Raw genomic sequence first — 20,102 nt, 5'->3', positions numbered from 1 at the left:
AACGACGTCAACATTGATGTCTTTATTTATTTCAAAATTGTGTGTAAGAATATTTCATAACTAAACTATATCACATAGTTTACAAATATTTCTAATTTGGCATTTATTTAAACCTAACATGTCAGGTTGTTAAAAAAAAAAGAACAAAACATCTGACGTCACCACGTAAGCGTGGGACAGAACAAGTCGTGTTGCATTTCACAGCGTAGCACCATCAGCAGCTACACGGAGCAGGAGCCTTTCTCAGTCGCGTCTCCCCTGTAGGGTGCAGGGTTTTACCGATGCTTTTTTATTGAGGCTTTGATTGACAGCAGTTGATAATCCTCACCGTCTTCATCCGTCTGTGTGCTCAGTTTTAGGCAACAACGACAGGGCGCATGGAGTCCGCGTTTAAAGGCTCCGGGAGGTGTTGTGCTGGAAATAAAGCATCCAGCTAGCCTAGTCAGTGTTAGTTAGCCGCCGCCGCCAACAACCACGGACTTTACGGTGTGGGGAGAGAACCGCCACCCGGTCAGGAGACGAGACCAGCATTTTGTAGGATCCGAACAATGGGGCTCATATTCGCCAAACTGTGGAGCTTCTTTTGTAATCAAGGTGAGTTTCGATGTGTTAAAAATAAAAAGCTCAAACCTCCCGCTTTATTGCTCTAGCCGGGATAATAAAGGCAGCTGTTAGCCCGTTAGCATAAAGTGAACAGCGAGATCATGGGGGCGAATGGTCGCGCTGCGTCTCTTTGACTCCGGCTGGACGGTTTTCTTTTCTGGCCTAGATAATGAAACGCTGCGTGGATCCAGTCACCTGTTACCGCGATGATAATCTGTTGAACAGTCAGTCAACCAGCATGATGATTACACAAATCACTGCGGGTTCATCCAGTTGCCAATCGGCTTTGGTTCACCATCCAGGACACGACGATGCAGTGCTTCTTCTAGATTTTAGTAATGTTAGTCCCTATGTTGTTAAATGTGGCAAAAGTAGTTTCTTGTTTTGTAATCATTTAGATTTTCTTAATAATAAACAACAAAAATACAATCTTTATTTAATACATTTGCCTCACAGTTTGATTCATGTAATTCTGTGACATTATTTTAAATGCCCCTTTTCATCTGTAGAGCATTTTGAATCTCCCCTGTCATTGAAAGGCACCAAGCAAAGCTACTTGTACTAAATAGGAAGTATTTTTTCTTAAAAAAATGTTATGAGATCTTGGACGAGCCCCCAAAAAGTATATTGTTGGAAATGTGTTCCTTGTTCTGTTTTTTTTTTTTTTTTGTTTTTTGTTTTTTTTGTTTGGCTGAAACCAATTCTGCATAAAGTGAAGGTTAAATCATTCAGTGACAAATTTCACCCACTTATGAGAATTAATTTTTTTTATTGAGTATCAGTTTATTCTATGTAAACCAACATCTTTACCAGATCAGTCATAATGCAGCTACCAAGCAGGTTTTATGAGCTGCAGTTTTTAATGTTCTGCTTTTATACATTTTGATGGCATCAGGATTGTACCAACGTTTATTTTTGTCTTAGGGCCATTTCATTTACATGTCGCGGTTATCACAAGGTAGCGGCTTTTTGAGGAAGCAATACTCTGAGATCATCACCCGGGCTATCGCAGCTGCGAGTCGTCTGACGGGACTTCCTTCCCTTCTGACCTCAGAGGTCGTTTGTGGTCGTTCTGCTGGCCTCAGCTGAGTCTGCCGCTCTGCCTCATCGCCATGATGCCTCCATACTGCTGTTCACTGGGATTTTGGTTTACCAGCAAAGGGAGGCAGAAGCAAGGAAAGAAGGAATTGCAGCCTGTTGAATTCTGAATGGGAAGGCCCCACTGCCTCAGGCCTCCCCCTATTGTTTCTCTGCATATCCGAAACTCAAAATGAACGGTCTGTCATTGCAGAGCACAAGGTGATCATTGTGGGTCTGGACAATGCAGGGAAGACTACAATTCTCTACCAGTTGTAAGTACAGTTAGAAGCAGTTGAAATACACTGTTATTTAAGATATTCATTGGTTATATCTATGTCTAAAGTCTGATGAACGAGGTTGTCCATACATCACCCACCATTGGAAGCAATGTGGAAGAAATTGTGGTGAAGAACACTCATTTCCTGATGTGGGACATTGGAGGCCAAGAGTCCCTGCGATCCTCTTGGAACACCTACTACGCCAACACCGAGGTGAGGACATGTTTTCTTTCTGGAAAACGTCTCGGCTGGAGAAAGGAATAGCTCGGCATCGGTTTCCTTCTGCGGCGCAGCTGCTGGCGTGTTTGTTCGGCGCGCAGGCGGGCAGCGAGCGGGAGCCGCCCAAGTCAGAGGTCAGGGCTTCACAAAGGGGACCATCTGAGAAGAGAGGCGGGGGGGGGGGCAAACAGACCAGGAGCAGCAGATGTGCATGAGAACTTTAAACAAAGCTCAGCGCGGAGCTCCACTGGTGTAACACAAACCCTGGTCGTGATCAGGGGGTATTTGGCGAAGTGCACGTTTACGTTCTGCCAGATTTGCACAGACTGATCTGCAAAAGTCGATTAATTCCAGGATGTTCTGCATCTGTAAGTTATTACTTTACATTTGTTTAAATGACCCAAAACACTATTATGTTTTATTTTTCACTGGATTCATTTGCCTTAATTCTCAACTATAAATGAATACATTCTTTTATTGTGAAAGAGCTTTTTGCCGATTTCCTCATTTTGAAGCAGTTCACCTAAAAGCTGCTGGCCTTGGTTCTGTTTGTCACATTACTATTTTTTTTCTCAACGCCAAAGCTTTGACTTTTACCAAAAGCAATGTTTTATGTCGAATAGGCAAATATATATTTAAAAAAAAAAAGTGAAATACTTTTATTGCTTGTTTCTCAGTCCAAACGTTAGCAGAGGCTGTGTTTGAGGCCTGAGTCCTCCTCAGTGGGGGCTTTTCTTTGAAGGCTTTCCCACAAATGAAGGGTTTTCCTTTGGACGCGGTGACTTGATTAAAATGTACTAATGTCCCAGAATGCGTCACATGCAGGTTAATCAGTGGTTGTAAAAGGCTTGTAAAAAGAGGCCAGCTCATGGAAAAACCACACGCAGCGGGTTTCCAGTGGAGACTGTTGACACACAAACATGCAGACTCCTGCTTTATGCGCTGAAGCGGAACCTGCGACCTTCACTGCTGATCGGGTCACCTTCACTCTGACTTTTTTAACATATGAACGCTTTAAATCGGTGATCGCCTAACCTTTTTCAAGACACGCGCTGGTTTAAGGTCAGACAATAATTCTGCAGAACAGCCTGTAGTTCACCTAAGTTTTGAGTTAACTTCTCCAATACATTGTTTTTATTTAACTTGGGGGGGCTTCAATCTAGTGGTCACTGCTTTAAGAAAGTTGGATGTGGTGGAGACTCTGGTATTTTTCCCAAAAATGTAGGTTGTGTTTTTTAGAAATGTTTTTTTTCCCTTTGTGGCCCGGTATCAACAGACTTTTATGGAACCGGTATCGTTTAAACAGCTCAGGCTGCATGTCTTCTTCTAACCCTTATGGGGTCCAGATGACCCCACCCTTACATTGATGTGTTATCCCCTACCATGACAAAGGTGGATAGGTAGCACAAGGGTTTAAAAGCTTCTTGTTTCTCTGAAGTTCATCATTCTGGTGGTGGACAGCACGGACAGAGAAAGACTGGCCATCTCCAAGGAGGAGCTCTACAGGATGCTGGCTCATGAGGTAAAAACACCCCCACACTCCAGCGCAGTGTTTGAAGCCGCTGGCTCAGACGAGGAGCGTCTTTCAACGCCGGGTCGCTGTTCTCTGCCCGCTCCCTCAGGACCTGCGGAAAGCAGCGGTGCTGATATTTGCCAACAAGCAGGACATGAAGGACTGCATGTCTGCAGCAGAGATCTCCAAATACCTCACCCTGAGCTCAATCAAGGACCACCCCTGGCACATACAGTCCTGCTGTGCACTTACAGGAGAGGGGTAAGGATGGAAAACCCGATACACATTTGGAGAGTGGACATTTTGGATGCATTTAGGTGATGAAAAGACAATAGCACCCCTAATTGACTCAAGAGTCGCCAGAGAGAAGCAGCCACCTCCATCTAACTCACTCACACCAACCGCCCTCCTCCACTACACCCGTCCTTCTGGTAGCTCCAACCTCACCATCCTTCTACATCTCCATCCCTTTCTTTGTTCTGATCTCCAAAACTACTATCATCCCCCGTTCCTCTGGATTGATTCCTGATTCTGTCCATCCTGGTCACTTTCCAAAGAGAACCTCGACATCTTCAGCTCTGCTCCCTCCAACTCTTTCTGGGGCTTTAATCCAACAACATGGCTGCTCTCAAATCTGTTTTCTACTTTTTTTTTTTTTTGTTTCATTCTTCCTGACACTCGTTCCAGTCTTGTTGCACATGCCTCTCAGTTGTTCTGGACCGAGAAGTAAAGTAAGGTTCTCCACCTTGTGCTCCATCTGTCTTTAGTTTGGTTCTCTCTTTTCTTAGCTGACCTTTTCCTCTCATCACACTCCCGAACTTCTTCATCCGACCACCGAGTCTCCTCATCTGCTTCCCTCATTCCAGATGACTCGCCAAATGCCTTCCTCTCAGTCTCATTGATCACTTTAGTTGTAGATTTTCAGTCTTCTGGAAGAACCTCCCGGTTTCCTCAAAGCTTGTTTCGCTTCCTCCCTAAAAGCCTCACAACATTCTGCCTTTCTAACTTCCCCCCCTCTTCTCCTGTGCTCTTCATCTTCCTCACTACCAGAGTCATCCTCACACCACCATCCTCTACTGTCTGGTTCCACTCTCCATAGCAGTCTGATCTCTTTCAGGTTAAACCATCCTTTTGTGTGCTCCACTCTCCCCCATCCTCAGCTCCTCTTCTCTCTTCTAGAAAAATGTCTTCATCACTGACATTTCTGCTCCCATCTGTCCTTCTGCATTCCTGTCCTGAATACTCTCCGTCACTTCCGCGTCACTTCTGTTTCCTTCACCCACATCTGAGAAAGTCTGCTCCAATCACCTCTCTGGTTCTCTTCATCCACCCTCATGCAGAATTTCTAAAAGAAATTGGCTGCAGATAAGAACGACCAGAACTGGAAGTCCTAGACTGGAACCAGAAGTTCATCCGTATCACTAAAAAAATCTTTATATTAACTGGAGATCCCAACAGTGACAGTTTTTCCCGTTTGAAGCTTTAAGACACGTTTCTTTTACAATTCTAAACACTTTTGGGTTGGGGTTCGGGTTAGTTGGAAAATATCCGCTCCTGGCTGATGATTTCTAGGGTGATGATGTCACACACCTTTTAACTTCCAGATTTTGACTCATCATCAAGTTGCATGTCTTCTTTATTGTATTTTATCTTATAAAAATATAACCTCTACTAATGTGTTTGTGTTTTCCAGCTTGTGTCAGGGTCTGGAGTGGATGGCCTCCAGAGCTGGCCTCAGATAACCCCTCCCTCTGCCATCCACGGCCCGACCCCCCCCCCCTCTCTCCACAGCGTCGCAGCATCTCGTCCTCACTTTGCTTTTTTGTTGGACTCAACGGGACATCGGCGTTCAGAGACTGAACTGTGGCAGCGCACAGACTGATCAAACGCAGAGAAACCTGCGAATAAAACAAGCAGTGATCTTTTTTGTGTGTGCGTATTTCAGAGGAAACCCATCGTCCGTGGTGTTCACCACGTGCATATCGTGTTTCTATCATGTCATGTGGGGTGCTGCCTTTTTAAATCTGTGTATTCAGGGCAAACTTACTCTCATCGTTGCAACAACAGTTTTCATGGTCAAACTAAGAAATGCTGCTTATTTATTCAACATAAGTTTTTTTTTTGTTTTTTTTTATTACACAACTGTTCATGTTACAAACATTGACAGATTCATAAGCTACTTTATTGGAATTTTAAACATTTTTTTTTTACTTTTGGCATGTACTTGTACATGTCTATTCCAGATAATTGGCATCCTCCCCCTTTTCTTTGTGCAGAACTCTGATTTCCCGTTAATTAGCGCTTCGCTAACACTTTCTACGTTATGCAGCTTTGTTTTGCAGACGGATGCATTTGTATGAACAGTCGCTGCTCTGCTGCTTGAATGTTTTATACAAGAAAGGCGTCAAACTAAGCAGCTTTCAAGGAGGTGGAAGGATTTTTTTTAAAGCGGTTTGGCTGTAAAGGTGTTGAGCTCATCAGGCTGTTGAAATCCCTGAGCCTCGGCCTTAAGATCTGTACGTTTGGATCATTTTTTTCTTCTTGTCCTTGCTTTCAGATCTATGCATGTCATCGAAACGAGAAATCCTTAAAGTTCTCAAGTGGCCAAACGGGAGATGCACACATTTCAGCTCAAGTTTTGACAACCAAGGGCTGGAATCCGAGCATCAGAATTTACAGAAGCATCTCTAGATGTTTGGTCTTTAAACAGATTAGCCATGAATACAAGGTTTACAATTTTTGTGTCTTGAGCTCATCAAGCAATGAAACGGATCATTAACTGTGTGACATGTAGTCTGGATCATGTACTGTACGTTTTCATTAATAAATGTTATTTTTGAACACATCCTGTTGTCTGTTCTACTGTTGGGCAAGAAAAGGATTCACGCTAACGGGATGTATACCTGTTTTATTGACATTCAGGAGATTCCAATCAAGGAAAAAAAGAATCATTTTTGTCTTTTAGTCTGTACTACACAATCCACTTTCAAAGACAAAACACACCTCACAGACATTAACATTGGAGACAGATACAAGCCTATATGTTTCCAAGCTGCAGTGGGGATGTGAGGAGTGTCCTGCTGCTCAAACAGGTCAAAACATTTGCTAGAACAGCTCTACCAGAAGACAGATCTCAGTAAGAAAAACTAGTATTCACAGTAACACCAACGTCACGTTAAACACAAAAGTAGCACATATATTCAGGAGTCTGTTGTTTCCCATGAGCCTCTTTGTCGAATTGAAAAATGTGTGTATGTTTCTCCTGTTGCTGGTGTATTCTGGAATCCTTTTTGGAAAGAAGATGACGACTCCATCCATCAAAGTCTGTTTAGAAACTCCAGGTTTGTGGTTGGAAAAAAAAAAACCCAAAACAAATGAATGTGTGGCATTTTCACCAAACGTCCATCACATCAGTTCATCAATAGCTATGAAACATGCATTAGTCCAAAGAGTTAAAATGGCTTTGAGGCAGACAGCAAATATATCACAAAAAAAAAAAAAAAAAAAAAAAAAACGGAAGCAAAAGGAGGGCAGGAGGAAAAGATGATGATGTTCTTTGAACCAGGGGTTTCCAAAGTCTACACACACAGAGCCCTGGGGCACCTGCAATAGAAGAAAAAACATTTTTTTTATTTTTTTTTATTCTGTTCACTAAATAAATAAATAAGCAGACGTACTTGTCCATAGAAAAGCCATCCATCTCCTCTTCGTCGTCCAGCTCCATGTCCAGCTCATGCTCAAGACTTCCACAGCCGTAGCCACTCATGACGCTGCACAGGAGAAGAAGGTTCACACCTGTCAGCTAGCATTAGTCTGTTTATCCTTAAAGATCAGAAACAAAAGAGGTTATTAATTATACTATTTGCAGACTTGTTGCTGACCTGACAGAGCGACATGTAAAAAAGACAATCCTTTTCAGTTTCTTGTTGTAGAAGAAGTAGTTAAAAGACCAGAGGCTCCCCTCTTCACCAAAAGGGTCAGAATCCAGATCTGGGTTGTAGCTGAGGAGAAGAAAAAAAACAAAACTATGATAACCTTAGCAAACAAGCATTTTTGTTCTATGAGTTTGAAAAACGCTCACCTGTAAATGTCACAGCTCTGCAGGGTTATCTCCTGGTCGATGGCGTTCCACAGCTCAGGCCCCAGAGAGTTAAAGTCCTCTCCCACCACTGAGAACAGGCTGCCGTTGACCGCATTCGCCACCTGTAGGGAAACCACACCCACCATGTTCAGCGCTTTGGGATCACGGCTGTGCCCGTGCTGCAGAGTGGCAGAGTACTGACAAAGTTTAGGCTGGGCTCTCGGCTGAACTCGTGGGCGCGTGCGGCGCTGAAGTCATAGTCCGGCCTGAAGGACTCGTTCAGCGTGGTGATGAGGTAGAAAAGCGTCTTCCTGCAGCACTTGTCACTCAGAGGGTTCTCCCCATCCTCACTGCTCCTTCCCAGCCTGCACACACAAACATTGTTAGGACAACCAGCCTTCCACTCCAACATCCAAGTATTGACACAGCAGACTGCATTAGCTCCTCCTCCTTCACAGTGTGTGTCCAAACAACCTTTGCTGCAGAATCTGTGAGCATCTGTCCAAGTCCTGACATGTTTTTACAGTAAATGTCTTACTCCTGATCTTATAGTACTCACTGGGAGGGGCTGGTAGCACTTGTGGACTGGGGAGGGGACAGAGCCTCGAGGACGTGCGGCTCCCCCTCCTGGCAGAACTGTTTAAACATGTGCTTATCATCACCAGCCATCTTGCAGGAGTAGCTCTCAATCCTGCGGGGCAGAACGAATGAAACAATTTTAAATTTTATACAAGTGTGAAGCCCCACTATAAAGAATTGACAGAAAATTTCAAGTTTTTATTTTGGAATCAACCATTTTTTAATCCACCATTTAATAAAATACACAAAAACTGCAACATAACTTGATTTATTAGCTATGTATGGTATCAACTAATATATTGGGTGACGTTTTTGCTCACAACAATGTTAGTTTAAGATGTAAAAATGTGTTTAGGAAAGAGAAAGGCATCCTATTTACCAAACATCTCAAATTTGATACACACATTTTTTAACATGGGGTAACTGCACGATAAATAATTAATTATTAACAAATTTTGCATTCTTTATCACAGAAAGTTGTCATTTAAAAAAACCAATAACAACAACAGATTATAGTTATTCTCACAGTAAAGTTTTTAAAATTATATCAAATTGGGATCAAACAAATGAAATAGGGGTCTCACAAATGCATGGATAACATACGACATGAATGGATTTCTTAAGTTTGAAGACCCACTTCCATCATCTATGGTCTTAATCATCGAGCCTAGTGCAACAAAAATGGCGAGCTATCCATTCGTACAGTTTTGATTCAGATAGACGTAGACGTACATGGATCTACTCGTCAACAATTAAATGGCATTGAGCGGAGCCAGGAGGCTGTGACAAATACAAAAAATACAATTTAGAATTTTTCCATTAGCTCCTGATTCACAACAATATGAATACCTTACAACACAATTTTCAGATTAATTTACTTAATATTTGTCCTCCATCAGAAAAATGCCACAATTAGACTAAATTACTGCTATAACATAATACCATGGCATTTATTATACATGCAATTAAGACATCTTCTAGTAGATGTGCAGAAACACAAGACTAGTTCCAGCTAAAGATTTTCCATTCTCAAGTTTCTGGGTCTGTTGTCGCTGATAAGACACCCGAGTGGAGCAGAATGGTGTTTATTTTGCTCCTACTCAAGAACAGGTCACACAAGTGCAGTCTGGTAGAGACACTAAACCTTCAAGACCTCTTTGGATCGCTGCAGACTAAATATAGAAACATCACAGGATAAAGCCGTGGAAATAGTAGCACTGGCATCTACACACAGCTGTCCTGCCAAAATAAACAGCATGGGTAACCAGACGACAAAGGGAAAATAGCTCATCAACACGGCTCTTTACATAATTTAGCTGTTGCACTTCCAAAAAAAATGAATGTTGTGACACCCAAAAAGAAACTTTTTTAATGAATCCGCAGAAAATATTGTAACTATGTCCCAGTCTTAGCTCAGTTCCCTCCATAATCCACTAAGCAGCCTTAACGGCAGCGGGACTCAGCTGTTGTGCATTGCACGCACAGACGTGCACGGTGGCGCTCCTAACAACAGTCTCCAAAATAACCACAGAGGACCCCGTGATCTGCGACACTTTTTCAGCCTCTGCTGCAGAGCTCAGTTTCACCACCCACGCAAAATAGAGCAGCGTTATTCCACAGCCTACTAGCTTTTATATAACAACACTGACACTGCATCTGTATTTACAAGCCCAGCCTGGAGGGTTTACATAACTTGTAGAATGCAGGGGGGGTGTTCTAAGCTTTCAGAGTCAATTGCAAGAACTTTGGGTTATCTGAGGACTTTCAGTCTGCCATAGTTGTTTTATCATAGTATTGCATAACATGAAGGCGCTTGTCTGCTCCACTACCCCACTTGTGACACAGGAGTTATTCATCTTTCCACAGTCCACACCCCCTAACCAACCCTTCAGGTTGATAGGATCTTGTCTGCAGAAGGAAAACTTTAAACAAGTCATGAGGTGTGCAACATGCAAAACATTGCTCAAGTGCTTCTGCCGTGAAGACATTTCAAGGAATGAAGGAAATTGAACAAGCATATTTGAAGCAACGGAGCTGAAATAAAAGCATAAATATACATGTGCAATAAAATTGAAGTTTAAAGATGAGTAAAGATGGACATTTCAGATTTCTTATTGGGGAAAAGAAATAAGGAAAATGTCTCCATATAAAGCTGAAATAATAGTAAATATCTGAAGATCAGAGGCTGGCAGCCAATAATGAGTTTCTACAAGTCTGGGGGGGGGATTCCACAACTTCCTTAAAAGTACATACAAGCTACCATGACTAAATAAGAAGAACATTAAAAAAAATTAAAGGTTGCACAGTCTTTTACCTTCCAATGATACGAGATTCTCCAGTTTCAACGCAAAGTCTGGAGCTGAGAGCTTCAAAACTGGAGTTTTCCAACAGCTTCATGGCTGTAAAATACAAAAAACGTTATAATATTTTGAATACTTTCTTTTTTAAACTACCCCATAAAAAATGCGAGTGCATTAAAACGTTATAACGCATTTCTTTTAAAGTGTATGTATTAATTAATTACAACCGACAGAGAACAGCGCCCCGCGAGGACATTTCCCCCAATTAGAAGCAGCTGCCCCTCCCCCACCCCCGAAAAGAAAGTGATAAATCGTCTTCCTGGTTTAATAAAATGATTGAATTCACTTACCAACAAAAGCCTTCTCACCGCAGTCACACAGCAAAAGCTTTTAAATCCAAGTCCCCGTAAAAATCTGACCTCTTAACCGAACACTTACAGAAAAATCAACGATCCGCTGTTGTTGTTGTTGTTCCTCTGCTAACGCTAGCACTTGCTAATTGTTGTTACGCCTCTTCTCTGTGTTCGCCACCGAGCCTTAGTGTGAACTCAAGCTCGGGTATCTTTCAGAAGCACTCGGTCGAGCAGGAATTATTCTGAGGGCTTTTAATTTTATACAGAAGCTGCTTTCTCCGATTATATGCGATGAGATTAAATCCAAAGACTGTTGGCGTCCGTCGGAGTCTTTCTGCAGCGGCATCCCTTTTGACCTGATTTCCACAAAGCGAATTGTATTAGCGGGATCAAGTCGCTCCTTTTTCAGCGACTCGATCAGGAAGAAAAGAAAAAAAAGAGTAGCGAAAATGTTATTAATAAAGAATAGCGGTTAACTAACGTAGCAATACGTCGAAACCAAAAACAAAGGCTCTTCTCACATCAAAACAACGGAATACACTGTGTCAGAAAGCCCAGCCCCTTACATTTATATGCGGATGATGGACACGCCTACTGCTCGTGCACTCTCGTGATTGGCTACATTTTCCTTTCAGTCTGAGGAGCTTATAAAGTACATGTTGTTAGGTTTAGTCATTAGGATATAACAATTTGCAAGAACAGAAAGAAGACAGGGCTTTTTTGACTTAAATCTAAAATATAATAAATAAATCTGATTTTTTGTACTTGGTAATAACATCACATTTGAATGATAAGAAAAACATCAAGCAATATCAATCTCTTCTTCTGAATATGCTCTCCGTCAAGAACATTTTATTTTATTTTTTTCACAAGGTGCATATACAAAAAAAAAAAACATTTTAAAAGAAAAATGCATTGATATAAATACAAAATGCTTAATCACTAGATCCATACACTAGGTAGCGTAGATGGATCACATCTAAGTAATATAGTCTGAAATGTCCTCCAAGCCTTTGCACTCATTATCCAGGTACTCCAGGATCACATTACCCCCATTAAATAGAGGAGTGTCTGGGTGAGACAGCAGTGAGATCAGCGTGTCATCCATCTGAAGAGCTTCACCTGTTTGAGGATGGCAGAATCGCAGCTTCTGCAAATCGGCAGATAATGGTACTGTTACGGCATAAAGGCAATGAAAGAAACATTATTTTTTATAAGCTTCAAACTAACACAAAAGACCTGCTTTTGTATCAATACTTGTATCTCCAAGCACATTTTACTTTTTTTATTACTCAACATTTAGTTGAAATATATCAGAAATGATAGATAAAACATTTATAACCGAAGCACAGGAAGTGGTTGAACTGTTGAATAGAATGAAAAACAAGTAGAGTTTTTTTTTACAGAACACAAGACGGCAGGTGTAGCAGTGGTTGGTGAATTTTACTGAACTATCAGTATTTGCTCCCCAACATTTACCTTTGCTGTCAGAACATTATTGTTGTTCTTCAGACCGGCCATAGAAGCCGCATAATCCACCACTTTCCCCACACTCCATTTAGAACTGAAGAACATGGGGAGGCTTCTGTCCTTGGATTCTTTAGGAAGATAAACCTGAAAATATGTCCTCTCTGTCTGGAAAACCAAAATACAGCAAACAATATGATAAAAAAATGAGGTGTTATATAAGTAATGCCCCAAATATAATAATGACAAAAACAGATGTGATTACAATAAAGTTTTACATTTAAAACTACCTGAGGCAGTCCTTTGTCTCCTGCAGCATGCAGCTTCAGTTTCATCAGTGCTACTTTTGCTGCAGTGGCAGCGTTCTTTGCTCCCTTGCGCCCTTTGCTTTTAGAGGTATCCTTTGACTCTGAGCAGTCATAAGAAGATAATAAAAACATAATAAAAATGTAGTACTTTTAATATTCTGAGTGTATTATTCACGAGGAAGCAATTTCTTTATTAATTGACCCATTTGGAGACAGGTTTTATAACAGGAAAATAAGAGTTCACATACTGACCTACAATTTTTTGCACCAGTTCTTTGGTGGCTGCCATCCGAGGCTTTTGAACTTCCAGCTTCTCACATTTATGATCATCTTGATGACGATGGCTACAAAAAGAAACACAAGCACAAAAAAAAGTTACATTTTTTTCAGTCCAAACTTAGTGAAAGCTCAAATCAAATTATTGTATAGCATGAACCTGATGACTGAACTATAAACCTACGTTAAACAGAAGTGCTTTTCACATTGTGGACATATAACTTCCAGCAGTTCCTTTCCTTTGCAATCTTCAAACGAACAGGGGTGAGACTTGCTGCCACCTACAGTCGGGAATTCCTTTGTCTCTGGTTTCTAAACAAAAAGATACAGACAGTGAATAAAAACATAACTCCAAGTGTCCTTGTTTCGGTAAGATGATAATTCATTTTATTTGAAAAAAATAAGCTTTGAAATAACCAATGACCCAGTACAGAATGTAAAAAAAACAAACAAAAACAATGGTAGCATTAGCGACTGATGAACAGGCTGCAACTTCTGAGAAAGTTTCAGTGGGAGAATAAAGACAGGAGTTGCATAGTTGACAAGTGACAAGGCTCTGAACCAGAATGGAGCCACAGTAGAGGGTGAAAAAGGAGAATAGAAAAGTAATAGTCCGTAAGTAAAACTAAGCTGCTTGTGTGCTGGTATTAAGATGTGACTGCATAGAGAAATTGACATTAGGATGACACCCAAGTTTTTAGCCTGGGGACATGGAGAAATAAAACAAGTCAATCGATTTTGAAAAGGACTAGGATGGCAGAACTCCTCTGTGACAGTTCGCGCTGTCACAGACCGATTCTCCTTCTGCAGAAGTCTAGCATAGTTCTCATCTCCTGTGTGGTTCTTCTCTTTATTAAGGAAAAAGTCAGAACCCTGACAGGTTTCATTTTTGAGAATCTGCATTTAGTCCCAACCAAAAGAGGTTTCCTTTTATTGCTGTTAAGTTGAAGAAAATAACGCAAAGCCAAGATTGGATCTCATGTGGTCATTTGTGGAGCGAAAAAAAGAAGTTTGGTCAACTAGAAAGGTAAACATCCACAAGGCAGTAAAACTGGTTGTTAAGTTTAAAACAGATCAATCCTGTCGAATCCCAGAAGGAGGGGAAAGTTGAAAAGGAAGGAACCAAGGACAGAACCCTGAGGAACACCAGACATGACAGCGGTCATAACCAGTAGTGAAGGACGGGATGGCTAACAGGTATCACCTCTGGGCATAAGTGGGCTTCTCTGCCTCTGTGCTCAAGACTGTAAGACACAAAATACATAAAACATGACAAAGAATGCTGAAATATCATTACTTTACTGCATGAACTCTTTTAGCAGAGTTTGGAAATGAATTAACAAGTATCAAATTCTTTTTTTACTTGAGGTAAATATCTGAACATTTATTTAAAATGGCAGGAAGAAATTAAAAAGAACTTACCAGTACACGCCCCTGCACGAATCACAAACAAAGGGAAGAAAGTCTAAAAAAAAAAAAAAAAAAAAACATTAAATGAAAAAGTTAAAAACCAGCTACTGGCATATGATCATCATGACATGAAAAAGTAACTGGAAGCCTGAGTTTAAATAGCTCAAAAAAAAGATTTTTTAAGGTTAAGGTTTCTATAGTTCTTGAACAATGCTTCTCAGAACGGGTAAAAGCACCTGCGTTAGTAATAAGACTTTTGTTTATTTTTATTTTTAATTGGCACGAATAACATCATGCTACAGCAACAACATGGATGGGACTAGTAGTTGATTACTACACTAGCTAAGCTAGCCATGCTATGCCAAGGTAAATTTAAAGTACAAGAACAAAAAAAAAAAAAAATAAAAAATAAAAAAAACAGCAGTGCTGTTTAGAATCTTGGTCAAAGATTGGGTCAAAGATTAATCTTAACCAGACAGAACCTTTTAAATTGCAGGATTCAACCTGACAGTGTTTTCCGATGTTTAATTCAGCCATTTGCTAGCATAGCATTAGCCGACAAGCGAGAGTGTCAACACAAGCTCTGACAGCGGAAGTCAGATGACGTCACGTTTGGAAAACCTACTCAAAAACGTTGTATTTATTTATTTATTTATTTATTTATTTATTTATTTATTTATTTATTTATTTATTTATTTATTTATTTATTTGTTTAAATTGCGTAAAAAATATTAGAACATATAAGAAATATTGTAATATATCTGTACACAATAACGCGATACCTTTACATATTGTCGATATTTTTATTATTATTATTTATTTTGTTATCAGCACAATAGTGTTTTTTTATCCGTGAATTTAAATAAAAATAAATAAATAAAAAGAAAAAAGAAAAGCACACCCTGGCGTGGAAAAGGTTATGGAGGGAGCGAGTCAGGTGTCACGACGTCACACAGGTAGGATACTGGCTAAAGGTGTGGTGAAAGGTGCGCTCACTGGCTGGTTTAAACAGAAGGCTAAAAGCCGTCGAGCTGGAAATTCTACAACACACCTGTAAAACAGGACTGCTGTTGTCTTCATTCGAGAAGCTTTGTTGTGTTTTTAGATTTTTGTGTCTCTCTTAACCGCAGAGGCTCCAAAAATGAGCAAAGTTTCGAAGCTTTTCTCCAGCTCCTCCAAGTCCAAACACCACCGGTCGAAGGGGGGCCCGTCTGCCCAGGAGGCCATACACAGACTCCGGGAAACGGAAGAGATGCTGACGAAGAAACAAGAGTACCTGGAGAAAAAGATTGAACAAGAAATTGCGACGGCAAAGAAGCATGGCACCAAAAACAAGAGAGGTATGTGGCAGTGAAAGTATGGCTATTTTTATCTGAGATAAACAACGCTGCTAAAGTACAGGCCAGCCTTTAGTTTAGGATTTTCTTATTAACTCTCTAAGGATTTCATTTCACCAACATTTGTTCATTGTGTATTTAGGGTTATCCATTAAAACAGTCATGCAATTTTATGAAGAATTTCCAATAAATCCATGTAAATTATGAACACTGTCAAATATGTAGACCAGTAGATCCACAAAACAATATTTTCATTCAAGTTTTCTAAACTTTTTAGTTTTCTGAAACGTAGCCATTATAATGCAGAAGAGGAAAGCCAGTGTTACAGCAACATATTTTGGCACATTGGTTAAAAGTAAACACTTTTTATAGCGTTCTTGTGAACATTTTCTGATGGAGGACATATATTGAAAAAAAAAAACAAGTTTAAAATGGCATTTCTGTGTATTTCTTAATTCAGATCTTTGTGAATCAGGAGCTTTACCAAAAAAAAAAAGATGCAGAAAATATGCTGGACACAAGCTCCCAGCTCTCTGCAATAGGAATGGGAAGGGGGGCGGGGTTGCTCCACCTCACCAGTCCCACCCACAACTCAAATTTCTAATGATCTAGTGGCGCTCTGCTATGTCCTAGAAAACAATACTGTTTTTTTTGGTCTAAAAACAACATAATCATATTTAAAAGACCGCTGGAACTAGGGCTGCACGATATGAGGAAAACTTGCAATTTGCGATACTAATGATCAATTTCCCGATGATACATGAACAAATAGTAAAACAACCAAAAACGTAATTTCCATTTCACTGCAATAGTTTAATTTAAATAAGAGTCGACATTCCTTAAATTACACACCAAATGACCCTCGTCTACATGGGAGGCAAGCATCTAACATAAAAGGCCTCCATCCAATTAGACAACAACATGAAGGGGTCCATCCAATTGGTTAAATGGATAAAGCGATTCATATGACTTGCTAAATGCTTCAAGCTGCCAGGAGAATGCTTCAGCACTTTTCAGGTTGCCATTTGTTGCGATATTTGCTGCCTTTCGCAATCTGCAATCTGCACAGCTTGATATCGCTATTACGATAAATTTGCGAATTATTTTGCATTTGGCCTAAGTAGAACGAAAGATGGTTGAAGTTTACCTGTGTGGGATCTTTCCTTAGCAACATTACTTGATGAATCACTTAAAACTAAAAACAAACAAAGGGGTGTTGGCATGTCTTAATTCTGTTCAAGCCCAACACTTTTTACCTAAACATACAGTAAACCAAATAGTATTTACCGGTAAATACTTTTTCGGCATCAATCGTGTTTTATCTTTCCAGCTGCACTGCAGGCCCTGAAGAGGAAGAAGCGTTTGGAGCAGCAGCTCGCTCAGATTGATGGCACTTTATCCACCATCGAGTTTCAGAGGGAAGCTCTGGAGAACTCGCACACCAACACTGAAGTCCTGAAGAATATGGGCTTTGCTGCCAAGGCCATGAAGCAGGTCCACCAGAACATGTAAGAGGCTGAGAGAAGAGAAGAATGGTTTTCTCCAATGTCTTTTCGTTCATAGGTCTGCATGTTATCCTACATGATGCATTCCTAGTCTCTCCTCTTGTTCTCAGGGACCTTGACAAAATCGATGATCTGATGCAGGATATCACAGAGCAACAGGAAGTGGCCCAGGAGATAAGTGAAGCTATCTCCAGACCTTTTGGGGACACATTTGATGAGGTTAATTGTATTTTACTGTGATGGCAAACCATGTATTTTCCTTTCATCTCTTCTTGTAGCTCGGTTTTTGACATATGTTTGGAACTTTGTGAGTTGTTACACGCTAATCCTTTTGCATGTTTTCTTAGGATGAGCTTCTGGCAGAGCTGGAGGAGCTGGAGCAGCAAGAGTTGGAGGACAGTATGAAAAACATGGGGGGGCTGCCCAACGTTCCCAACTCCAAACTGCCTGCCCGGCCTGGTCCCCGTCCAAGTGAGACCTTTTGTTTTTGTCTAACTGTGTTTACTTCCATAATAATCATGTTCCACACCATCAAACCTTTTCGTGTTTTTTCTAAAAAAATATGATACCAAAACAATATTTTATACCTGGACAAACTATATTAGGAGAATGCAGAAGCTTGGGCCAAATTTTCAATAATGAGCTCAGATATTTGTTCTCCTTGAAAAATAAATTATTACCTAAAACCAAGTGAAGTAATTACAAAAAAGTATCTTTAAACAAAAATGATACTTCTTTAAAGTTTTTTTATGGTATTTTTTACATAATAATTTAAGTAATTAATCTTTGTCATGGGCTTTATTGATACTTTAGGATTCTTAATTCTATCTGATAAAAGCTAGGAACCGGATATTGATAAATCATGTAATAAAATGGTAACGGTATAACGGGGTGGGATTATATAAGTTCGCTTCCTTCCACTCCCTTCAAGCAGTATTTATTAATATGTCTAAATATCCTAAGTTTGATTCGTCATTGTATGAATGTATAACTGATGATTGTATTTAGGGTTGTGCCGATGGACGATATCATCGTCCATCGTGATGGGTGACTGACATCCCGATGGAGAGACCACCATCGTGATGCCACGCCCACGCCACGTTGCGCGTCGACACCATAAGCCGCGGTTACATGTACAAAATATCTTGATGGGATCAATGGTCGGATTAGAATCCAACCGTGTAGATGGGCCCAGAAAAATGTTTTCAGAATATAAAAACGTTCACTAAGGTCACAATTTCGGTCGGAATAAATCATTCGCACATGCGCAGTTTGAAAACCGGAAGGGGATACAACTTCCGCCGAGCGGCTTTTTTTCCAAACTTTATTGAATGTAACAATTCAATACAAAACGATAACAGCACCGAGCGGCTATATATATTGACATGTCAGCTCGGTAAAATACGAGATGATCTTCTAAACGTGCTTTTAATAATGTTACGGTTATTATCAAACACCTGTTCGCTCATCATTTGAATTTTAATCCGTGTGGTCAGTGCTTTTTCTGAACGGAGCCAGGATTAGCAGTATGCTAACACGGGCTAACAACATTAGTTTTGGGTGGCGCTGCACGTAAACGTGTAAGAATAACATCAGCCTTTATTTAGTCGGGACACGACTGGAAACACAAATCCACGTGATTGTTTGAATGTTTTCTAAGGACTGAGCGACATTTCTGCTTTGATGCTCAAACCGCTGTGTGTGCTGACGATCCGAGCTGTGCTCAGACACACGTTTAGACCCGGTTCTGAGTTCGGTTGCTTGTACCCCTAGAGCTGCGGGACGGATCGCAGTCTTAAATCTCCCACACATACCGCTCATGTAACAAAGCACACCCCCCCCCCCCTTCCCATCAAACACAAAGCTTTAAGTCCGCGCTCCGCCGGTCCACTTCACTAATTAAGTGCGGGAGCGACTACACTAATTTTCTATCTTGCTTGTTACTTTTTCTGTTAAAGTCACTTCCCTCAGTTTATACTGGATCATCGCGGATTAACCATTAGTTGGGAAATAAAATGAAAAAAGCAAAATAACAAATAGCAGTTATATAAGAACGAAAAATGTAAAAATACCCCCCCCCCCCCCCCCCCCCCCCCCGACGATGTCGTCCATCCCGATGGTTGACATCGTCAACGGCCAAATTAGGGGACATCGCCCAACCCTAATTGTATTGTTGTTGTTGTGTATTATTCTTATTTGATTGCTTGAAATAAACCATTTCGAATCAAAATCAAAAACAAGTAAGGCAGACTTGCATATCTTTTCACTTTTGTTTTGCAGCGACCAAGAAAAGGGTTGAAGATGACGACGACATGCATATGCTGGCGTCATGGGCGACCTAAGGACTTAAAAGCAACTCTTCGTTTACAGAGGAGTACTGAAGACTATGAACAAGGAGTTATCCTTGTATTTTCCATACTAGCTAATTTTTAAGGGAAAATTGGAGCATCATGTACCTTTTTAAATGAGATTTACATTTTTAGGATGCTTTTCTTTAGTATGAAGGAATAATTGGGAAACACTCAATATAAGATCTGTAGATACATTTTTGTTTTTATTTTACCTCAATCGTCTAATAAACTAAAATATTGATTCTGAAGAATTTAGATGTCTAACAAGAATAGGATTTGCGCTGCCACTTCATAGAGTAGAGTTTCTTTTATGTATTTTATGTAACTAAGTAGTTTATGTGTATCAATGTCATTAACAATTTAACCTCTGTTGTACAATAAAATTGTCCTCTTTATTTTGTGTCATAATTTCATAATTAAAAATAAAACTACAAGGTTAAAA

General features: G+C 40.4%; 4 protein-coding genes across 6 annotated transcripts; 2 read left to right on the top strand and 2 right to left on the bottom strand.

Moving 5' to 3' along the window:
* The first annotated feature begins 134 nt into the window (after positions 1 to 134).
* Positions 135 to 6,538, top strand: arl8 (ADP-ribosylation factor-like 8). 2 transcript variants are annotated; one of them, XM_023950450.2, is made up of 7 exons: positions 135 to 260; positions 354 to 594; positions 1,895 to 1,955; positions 2,027 to 2,174; positions 3,619 to 3,702; positions 3,803 to 3,954; positions 5,387 to 6,538. In XM_023950450.2, exons 2-7 carry the CDS (start codon positions 549 to 551, stop codon positions 5,433 to 5,435), a joined length of 540 nt encoding a protein of 179 aa, XP_023806218.1. In that variant the 5' UTR covers positions 135 to 260; positions 354 to 548; the 3' UTR covers positions 5,436 to 6,538. The 2 variants fall into 2 exon arrangements, with proteins under 2 accessions (XP_023806218.1, XP_004081175.1); XM_004081127.5 differs by having other exon boundaries at positions 173 to 594.
* A 43-nt stretch (positions 6,539 to 6,581) lies between these two features.
* Positions 6,582 to 11,575, bottom strand: maf1b (MAF1 homolog, negative regulator of RNA polymerase III b). Its single transcript, XM_004081126.5, has 8 exons — positions 11,004 to 11,575; positions 10,668 to 10,752; positions 8,334 to 8,465; positions 7,977 to 8,139; positions 7,775 to 7,896; positions 7,575 to 7,694; positions 7,371 to 7,463; positions 6,582 to 7,296 (listed from the first exon to the last, which is right to left on the bottom strand). Exons 2-8 carry the CDS (start codon positions 10,748 to 10,750, stop codon positions 7,272 to 7,274), a joined length of 738 nt encoding a protein of 245 aa, XP_004081174.1. The 5' UTR covers positions 10,751 to 10,752; positions 11,004 to 11,575; the 3' UTR covers positions 6,582 to 7,271.
* A 251-nt stretch (positions 11,576 to 11,826) lies between these two features.
* zfand1 (zinc finger, AN1-type domain 1) lies at positions 11,827 to 15,094 on the bottom strand. Its single transcript, XM_023950446.2, has 8 exons — positions 14,950 to 15,094; positions 14,480 to 14,522; positions 14,262 to 14,301; positions 13,242 to 13,369; positions 13,034 to 13,125; positions 12,764 to 12,882; positions 12,486 to 12,641; positions 11,827 to 12,156 (listed from the first exon to the last, which is right to left on the bottom strand). Exons 1-8 carry the CDS (start codon positions 15,002 to 15,004, stop codon positions 11,986 to 11,988), a joined length of 804 nt encoding a protein of 267 aa, XP_023806214.1. The 5' UTR covers positions 15,005 to 15,094; the 3' UTR covers positions 11,827 to 11,985.
* A 252-nt stretch (positions 15,095 to 15,346) lies between these two features.
* Positions 15,347 to 20,055, top strand: chmp4c (charged multivesicular body protein 4C). Of its 2 annotated transcripts, none has more exons than XM_023950447.2 (6): positions 15,347 to 15,423; positions 15,598 to 15,807; positions 17,135 to 17,312; positions 17,420 to 17,528; positions 17,657 to 17,780; positions 19,590 to 20,055. In XM_023950447.2, the coding sequence occupies exons 1-6, from the start codon at positions 15,387 to 15,389 to the stop codon at positions 19,649 to 19,651; spliced, it is 720 nt and encodes a 239-aa protein (XP_023806215.1). In that variant the 5' UTR covers positions 15,347 to 15,386; the 3' UTR covers positions 19,652 to 20,055. The 2 variants fall into 2 exon arrangements, with proteins under 2 accessions (XP_023806215.1, XP_023806216.1); XM_023950448.2 differs by having other exon boundaries at positions 15,418 to 15,453.
* Positions 20,056 to 20,102: the final 47 nt, after the last annotated feature.

Source organism: Oryzias latipes, chromosome 20 (assembly GCF_053564925.1).
Source record: "Oryzias latipes strain Hd-rR chromosome 20, Olatipes_Hd-rR_3.1".
Classification (NCBI taxonomy): Eukaryota; Metazoa; Chordata; class Actinopteri; order Beloniformes; family Adrianichthyidae; genus Oryzias; species Oryzias latipes.
This window is presented reverse-complemented; position numbering and strand designations above follow the sequence as displayed.